This window comes from Macrobrachium nipponense, chromosome 24 (assembly GCF_015104395.2).
Source record: "Macrobrachium nipponense isolate FS-2020 chromosome 24, ASM1510439v2, whole genome shotgun sequence".
Lineage (NCBI taxonomy): Eukaryota > Metazoa > Arthropoda > Malacostraca > Decapoda > Palaemonidae > Macrobrachium > Macrobrachium nipponense.
The window spans coordinates 57,656,671-57,665,777 of record NC_061091.1 but is presented as its reverse complement, the minus strand read 5'-3'; the positions used below and the strand labels follow the sequence as shown (position 1 = coordinate 57,665,777).

At 45.7% G+C, this 9,107-nt stretch overlaps 1 protein-coding gene across 1 annotated transcript; it reads right to left on the bottom strand.

The window, feature by feature from the left end:
* Positions 1-248: 248 nt before the first annotated feature.
* LOC135203176 (uncharacterized) lies at positions 249-1,013 on the bottom strand. The gene has a single exon (XM_064232880.1). The coding sequence runs from the start codon at positions 1,011-1,013 to the stop codon at positions 249-251; it is 765 nt and encodes a 254-aa protein (XP_064088950.1).
* Between the last annotated feature and the right edge of the window lie 8,094 nt (positions 1,014-9,107).

Here is a 9,107-nt window from a genome sequence, read left to right as displayed (position 1 = left end):
GCGAGACCCGATTTGTGTTTCTTGAGAGACACATAATACAAAATATAAAAGTACACAAAATATGATTATACAAGTTATATACATTGGCGGAAAGCCCGCTGAACGCTCTCGCGGAGGGAAGTAAGAACAACGCGAATGGTGAACTACATACAGAGAAAATTGTGAATAAGCGTTGTCCTTACAAATACTCCCCCTCTAAGACAATAATTAGGCATAATTGTTGGCTGATTTCTTTGTACTTTGGATTGTTACTCACGGAAGCGAGCTGGGCGGTGGAGGCGCCCTCGGGTGCGCGATATCAGTTGCTGTGGTAGATCCTCGGGGGTTTCTGGGGACGGGATGCCTCCCCTGAGGTGATCCTCGGGGGGTTCGACCGTCTTCCGAGGGTGGCCGCGGCTACGACTGGGAGGTTTGGCGATCGAAGGAGCCGCTTCTTTACGAGGAAGATTGAGGCGCCCTATGGAATCCGCGTTGGCAGGCTCTTTGTCCATGATGAAGGCTGGTTTCAGGCGATCGATTGTGACCCAGTCCTCACGACCATTGATGGATATGAGATACGCCTTGTCAGTGCGTCGTAGGACGCGGAAGGGGCCTCGGTAGGGTCTCGTTAGCGGCGGGCGGCGGGCGTTGTCCCTGATGAAGACATGTTTGCACGATGATAGGGCCTTCAGGAGGAAGCGTTTGGTCCTGTCGGAGAAGGTTTTGACGCAGGGCGTGAACTTTGCGGCAGATTCCCGAAGCCTGGCGATGGAGATGTCGGCGTCGTCAGCATTGGTCGGGAAGAACTCGCCAGGGACTGTTAATGGTTCCCCGTATACCTTCTCCGCGGGTGATGCCTCGCCGTTTGCCCGTGGGGCGGTCCTGAGACCGAGGAGGACCCATGGTAGCTGGCTCTTCCAATTTTTGCCAGTGCAGCGCGCCATTAGGGAAGCCTTGAGCGATTGGTGGACTCTCTCCATCATGCCATTAGCTGCTGGGTTGTAGGCGGTGGTGGCGTGTAGTGATGTCTCCATTAGGCGGGCCAGGGTGGTCTACAACTCTGACAGGAAAACGGGTCCGCGGTCCGTCGTGATCTCGTCTGGCACTCCGAATCGACTGATCCAGCTGGCGAGGAGGGCTTCGGCGCATGCTTTCGTGGTTGCCTCCGACATCGGCGTTGCCTCAGGCCATTTGGTGGAGCGAACGATTATCGTCAAGAGGTATCTGGCGCCTTCCGACGGGGGCAGGGGGCCCACGACGTCTATGTGGATGTGGCCGAATCTTCGTTTCGGCTGCGGGAATTCCCCCACGCCTGATTCTGTGTGCCGACTGATTTTGCTAGTTTGGCAAGGCGTGCAGGTCCTGGCCCACTCGAGGGAGTCCTTCCGAATTCCATGCCAGACGAACTTCTCCGTCAGGAGGCGCATCGTTGTCCGGCCCGAGAGGTGCGAGAGTCCATGTATGACGTTGAATACGGCTTTCCTTCGGGAGGCTGGGATCAGCGGGCGTGGGCGGCCCGTGCTGATGTCGCAGAGGAGCGTCGTGCCCGCGTGTCCGAAGGGCACATCTTCCCACTTGAGGGCGGTGATAGCTGTGTGGTATGCGGCGGTCTCCGGGTCAGCGGCCTGTTCTCGGGCGAGGTCTTCGTAGTCGATCCCGAGATGCACAGCGTTGATTTCTATCCTCGAAAGGGCATCCGCCACGGGGTTCTTCTCGCCAGGCACGTACTGGATGGTGCAACCGAACTCCGCCATGGCTGCCAGGTGCCTCTGCTGTTTGCTGACCAAGCGTCGCCCGCCTTGGTGAAGGCGTGTACCAATGGGCGGTGGTCTGTCCTGATCGTGAAAGGGGCGCCCTCGAGGAGGTAGCGGAAGTGGCGCACTGCTTGGTACACCTCTAGGAGCTCGCTGTCGAACGTGCTGTATCTCGTCTCGGCGGCTGACAGTTTTTTACTGTGGAAGGCAAGTGGCTGGGGCCCGCCCTGGACATCTGCTTGAGGACAGCCCAGCAGGGGACGTTGCTGGCGTCCATGGTGAGGCATAAGGGTGCAGTAGGGTCTTGGTGGCATAATGTCGCGGCTCTGGCGAGGGCCCTCTTCGTCTCGTTGAAAGCCTTCTCTTGTTCAGCTTCCCACGTCAGGGTCTTTGGTTTCCCCATCATGACCTGTGTTAGAGGGGACATCGTGCGGGCGGCGTCGGGGATGAACCGGCGGTTGTAGTTGACCATCCCGATGAACTCCTGCAGGGACTTGATCGTGGTTGGGGTTGGGAACTTCTGCTCCGCGCCTACCTTCGAGGCCATGGGGCGCACGCCTGCCACGGAGATCTCGTGGCCGAGGAAGTCCACCCTCTCGGCGCCGAAGGTGCATTTGTCAAAGCGGACGATCAGCCCGTTTTCCTGCAGGCGCTTCAGGACCGCTCGGACATGGTGTAGGTGCTCCTCCAGGGACATGGAAAAAATTAAGATATCGTCAATGTAGCAGACGCAGAAGGGCAGGTCCCCCAGGATGCTGTCCATCAGACGCTGGAAGGTGGCCTCTGCGTTTCTCAGGCCGAAGGTGGAGTAATGGAAGACGTAGGAGCCAAAAGGCGCGATGATGGCGGTCTTGGGGACATCCTCGGGGTGCACTGGAACCTGAAAATAAGATTTTAAGAGGTCCATTTTTGTGAAGACTATCTCCCCATGGAGGGCCCCGGTCAAATCCTGCATGTTTGGCAAGGGGTATTGGTCGGAGATTGTAGCGAGGTTGAGTCTCCTGTAGTCTCCACAGGGCCTCCAGGTGCCGTCAGGTTTTCGTACCATGTGAAGGGGCGACGCCCAAGGGCTTGACGCTTTCTTGCAGATGCCCATTCGTTCCATTTCCGAGAACACCCGCTTCGCATCCTGGAGGCGGCCTGGAGGGAGTCGTCGGAACTTCGAGTGTGTCGGGGGGCCCGTGGTGGTGATGTGGTGGAATATTCCGTGCTTGGGCGGCGTCCCTGCTGCCTGACGAAGTTCCGGTTTGAAGACTTCAGGGAATTCCTGCAGGAGGTTGCCGTACTTGTGGGGGCGATGGTACAAATTGTGGGGGCGCCCGGGCCCGCTGCCAGTGGTAGGGAACAGCATGTCCCTGTGTTGAGGAGGCATTTGCGGCCCACGTCCACCAGGAGGCCGTTCTGCGGCAGGAAATCTGCCCCCAGTAGTGGGATCCTGACGTCTGTGATGGTGAATTCCCAGACGTAGTTTTGCCCCAAGATGGATATCTCGAGGGACTTCGTGCCGTAGGAATGGATAGGGGTCCCGTTTGCAGCGACGAGGGCGGTTGTTTTGTCAGGCTCGCAGCTACAGTCTTTTCCTGATGGCGGGAATATCGAGTGCATCGCCCCCGTGTCCACCAACATCCTCCGGCCGGAGATCGCGTCGCGGACGTAGAACCCTGTGGTGTGTGGTTCCGACGAGGCCGTTGCCACGGGCGGCTTTGGTTTTGTCTGCCGTCGCCATTTTTTGACTGCTGGAAGGTGCAAGGGCTTTAGCACCTCTTGGAGAATCTCCCGAACCTCCGGTGGTAGCGGCACCAGGAATTTTCACTGCGCTGCATGTGGGAGGACTTCCCCTGGGATACGGTGCCGATCTCTTGAGTTGGGTCGTCGTCTTCTTCTTCTCCCTTCTCTGCAGCTAGGCACATGGAGGATCGGGGGACGGCGAGCTTCGCGGCATTGTTCGACAACATCAGTTTCTTTGCCTTCTCCAGTAGTTCGTCGTCCTGTAGGGTGTACGCGTCGGTCAGCTGTTTTCGGACGTCTGGCTCGAGTTGCCGCAGGAATATTTCGCGGCTCAGGCAGATTTCTTTCTTTTTCCCATCGGGACCTACTTCGGGCAAACGGACAAGGCCCATCACCGTATCCCAGGCATCCTGTGGGTCGGCGCCGCGCATGGGGTTCATAACTAGGTCGAGGGCGCGGGTGGCCTTTTCAGCGATGGGTGTGGAATAGGCTGTCACGTGCCTTGCTTTTATCTCGTCGAGTGTGACAGGTTCGGTTCGGTTCGTGCTCGACCGGTCAGCCAGGGAGATATTCGGTCGAACATCTCTGTCGGGAGAGCCGCTGCGACGAGGTCAGCCTGCAGTACTTCATTCGTGAGCCTTGCGATCTGGAATTGCCCTTCAGCTTGGAAGAACCAGGCGGTCGGGTCCGCTGTTGTGAAGGGGGGTAATTTGACAGCTTGAGCGGCAGCTGTGTCCGAGGCCGTCGCTGGGGCAGGGGAGGCCTGGGTTTCTTGCGCGGTACTGTCTGCGCCCATTGTCCTTTCTCACAGAAAACGGTCGACAGAGTCGTGAATGGCAGGCCAAACCGTTTGAGGAAACACCTGAACACACCTTGGGAAGGTATGCAGTATTTAGTCCGTTAGAGGCGTTGGTTATTCTACGGTAGGAGCTTTCAGAGATCTATACTGGAGGCGCCGTGTGAGTCCGTTAAAGATCTCTGAAGGTGAGTGGCGGTAGTTAGTCCCTTAATGGCTGAGCCAAAACCGCTTGGGTCACCGTCCAAACCGGGAGGTCACCAGTTGTGAGGAGTGGACAAAGAGGCAGGTAGAAGTGTACTGTCTTTATTACAGGTAAGGGAAATTCAAATATACAGCATGCGGATGGAAATGTGGTTACCAACCTGCTAGAGAATAAAAGTGGGTCGGTGAGACCCGATTTGTGTTTCTTGAGAGACATATAATACAAAATATAAAAGTACACAAAATAGGATTATACAAGATACATACATTGGCGGAAAGCCCGCTGAACGCTCTCGCGGAGGGAAGTAAGAACAACGCGAATGGTGAACTACATACAGAGAAAACTGTGAATAAGCGTTGTCCTTACAAACTATTCTCTAGGTGAAATAATGAATTAAAGTCTTAATTGATCCGCGTATGGAATGCTTCGTCATTTTCGATCCAAAAATTAGCAAATGATGTGAAAAAAGGCAAAAAATTCTCTTGTTTAAAAGCCTCTTAAAGTTTGGATTTATGACACATCAAGGACTATCCTATCAAAATCAAGAATCCTTTAAATATAGTTTTAATCGAAATTTTGCTGTTTTGGAGATATATGTGATACAGTTACTTGTTTCTGGTTCAATGTATGTCTCGAGTTTACCAAAATTCGTATGAATTCGAAAATTGAGGATAAAATACATCGGAATTTGTTACTCAGAATTACCTGTGACCACAGAGGACATGATGGTGGCTTAAATAAAAGCGATCACTACATAAATGAGTCACTTTAATGGAGAATGTGAGAAATACAGCAGTACAGAGTACCTTCGGCGATGAACTTGCCGGTTACACTACTCGGACAAAAGCGGCGTCATGCCACGTATATCATAACACAAGAATTATGGGTAAAAACAAATGCCTGCACCCAAGCGTATAATCAACATTGCCAATGCATCATAAATAAAAGTTTAATATTCTAACACCCCCTCATAAACTTTTATTCTCATCAATCTGCAAATTACTACACATCAAACAAATATATACATCATGGTAATCAAAAACAAAAATACATAGCTATCAAAGGTCAATATTACAAAACCATTAATGACACAAATTAAAATAAATCAACTTTGTTTTAGTTATTGGTTTTGTAAACATAACAGCTTTATTTTCACTTGAGGGGACATACACTAAATCAACATTTTTACTCATAACCTCATTACGGATAAAATGATAGCGTATGTCTATATGTTTAGACTTTTGATGGTAAACAGGGTTCTTAGCAAGTTTAATTGCCCCTTGGTTATCAACAAATAATATGATGGGTTTGACTTCAACATTAGTCATATCAGTTAACAACTGCTGCAAAAATTTTGCTTCTTGGATAGCAAAAGTCAATGAAACATACTCAGCTTCACAAGAACTTAAAGCTACATTGCTTTGTTTCTTACTTTTCCAAGAAATAAGAGCACTATCAGCATTCATTTGGTAACAATAACCTGAAATACTTTTACGATCTTCAGAACTACCCCAGTCTGAGTCGCAGTAACCAGAAATCTCAATAGTATCATAAGACTTCTTAAAAACAAGGCAATGTTGTTTAGTACCTTTAAAAAATTTTAGAACATATTTACACATAGCCAAATGACTTTGAGTTGGCCTAGCCATATACTGTGAAAGTTTAGACACAACAAAACTTAAATCAGGCCTAGTGCAAGTCATGATATATATCAAGCTTCCAACAATGTTTCTGTAAAGAGTACCATCAACTAGTTCAGGACTTTCCTCAAAAGTACTCTTATTAACACTTAGATCACAAGGAACTGACTTTGGGTTGCATTCATCCATTTTGAACTTCCTCAAAACTTTCTCAATGAACTTACTCTGGTTCATTTTTATACAATCTCCATAAAAAACAAATTCAATACCCAAAAACCATGAAAGTTTCCCTAAATCTTTCATCTCAAATCTATGACATAATACACGTTTAGTGTCAAACAGAGCTTCCTCATTACTACTGGCAATGATCATATCAACCCAAACCAAAATAATTACATGAAAGTTATGTCTTTTATTGACATACACACAATGATCACTTAATGACTGCTCAAAATGATTTTGAATTAAGAAATCATGGAGCATATTATTCCAATTTCTGCCTGATTGCTTTAAACCATACAGAGATTTATTCAGTTTCCAAACCAATTGTTCATTATTACTACCTGTTTCATTGTAACCTTCAGGCTGTTGAACAAATATTTCACAATCAATATCAGAATTAAGATAGGCAGTTTTAAAATCCATACAATGCACAATTAAATCATGTTGAACTGCCAATTGCATAAGCATTCTAATTGAGGTCATACGCACAGTAGGAGAAAAAGTATCAGTATAATCAACACCTTCAATTTGAGAATACCCTTTTGCAACATAGTGAGCTTTATATTGCTCTTCACCATTTAACCCTTCTTTAATGGCATATACCCATCGTCCACCTACAATACAACGGTTGTTTGGTAAACTACACAATTCATAAGTATTGTTATCTCTTAAAGATTGAATTTCATCATCCATTGCAACTTTCCATTTGTGAGCCACATGTGAATTTAATGCCTCTCTATAGCTTTCAGGAATTTCAGTTACTTTACAACAATAATGAACAGAATAGCCCAGTAAATCAACATTATCAGGATCAACATATTCTTCAAGATATTTGGGAGCAGTTCGCTCCCTACTTGGATAATGGGACTCACCTTCCCTTTCAGTTTCCGTCAAATCTGCATTAATTACACTATGCTCATCTTCAACAAGGATAGGTTTAGAAACAGGATCACTTTGATTATCATTAACAGTTGTTTTCTTTTCATTGCAAATGACATTCTCATTATCAGAATCCGATTCACTATCTTCTGATTCACCATCTTCCTTTAGACATTGGGATTTATCAAAATTGAATTTATCAGTAAAATGTACTAACCTAACCTTTCTTAAACTGTCAGTTCCTGGATAATATACAAGATAAGCAGGACTGTATGAATCATAGCCAACAAATATTCCCTTTTCACATCTTGGGTTAGCTTAGCTTTCTTTTCTACATAAGCATAACACAGGGAACCAAAAATATGCATATTTTCAAGTTTAGGCTTCTTAGATATTAACACTTCATATGGGGTTTTATCTAGTCTAGAATTGTAGCATCTATTCCTTATATAAGCAGCTGCCCTAACAGCATAATTCCACATGAATTTTGGTAGCTTTGCTTCAATTAAGAGACATCTAGCCATTTCAAACAATGTACGCCACATTCTCTCAGCAGTACCATTTTGGTGTGGTGAATTTGGTGAAGAAAATTCTTGTTTAATCTGATTACTTACCAGAAATTCTTTAAATTCTGAAGAAGTGTGATAATTCTCCTCCATTATCACACCTTAATCTTTTAACAAAACCATAAGAACTAGTATCAGCAAGGAATTTCTTAGTAGCATTAAGTGCATCACTTTTCTGTTTCAAGAAATAAACAAAAACTGATCCTGAATAATCATCTACAAAAACAATAGAATATTTAGATTTTTCCCTTGATTCAATACTCATTGGTCCAGCAAGATCAAAATGTACAAATTCCATTTTACTCTTTGCTCTCTCATCTGGTAATCTGTTCCTAGATAAATGCATTTTACCTTCATGACAAGTTATGCAATCAAAATTACTTTTGTCACTAATTTTCATACCTTCACCTTTATCTTCTAACTTCAAAATGTCTTTAACATTGCAGTGTCCCAAAACCTTATGCCACTCCTCTAGTGAACGAGATTTACATGAGCTTACATTATTTAGATAATACAGCTTACCTTTCTTATTTATTTCAAAAGACACACCATTTGGGCTTATCAACTCAGAATGATTAGGATTAAAGCTTACTGTAGCTCCTTTACTAACAGCTGATTGTACAGAAAACATATTCTGCTTAAAAGTAGGAATATACAAGGCATTATCAAGAACAACATTTTGTTTTATACCATTTGTATCATAAAGTACAATTTTAGCTTTACCTTTACCTTTAACAATATTCTTGCATCTTGCACCATTTGCAAGTTCAACCATGTTTTGATTCATCAAAGTCTTCATCAAAACACTTAAACTTGGATTTATCAATAATGATGTGGGTAGTAGCACCACAATCAACAAGAACATTACATACATCTGTAGATATGTTACCAACAGAGCAACTTATTTTGAAAAAAAATTCTTTCATCATTATAATTATTAGTGGATCTAGGCTTACAAACATTCACAGTTGCACTAGAAAATCTAGTAGGCCTATTAGCCTTTCTACATTCATCAAAATTGTGTGTAATGGTTTTGCATTCTTTGCACCACTTACCTCTGTCTTTCTTCAACTTACACTCGAAAGACTTATGTCCAGGCTTACCACATGAATAACATCTTACTGATGAGCCACTGGCAGACCCACCACACTGAAAATCAGGATTCTTCATATAATTCACCTTAAGGACGATCTCACTCTTCACATTAGGCCTATGTGCCTCTCGACTCCTCAGGCTTTCTTCATAACTCCGTAGCAGAGACTTGAATTCCAGAAACATAGGCTCACTATCCTTCTGCATAACAACAGTATTAAATGGAGTAAATTCCTCTGGAAGACC

Excerpts from the sequence above, each read along its gene's own strand:
- LOC135203176 (XM_064232880.1), bottom strand. The coding sequence starts at position 1,013 with ATGGAGACATCACTACACGCCACCACCGCCTACAACCCAGCAGCTAAT.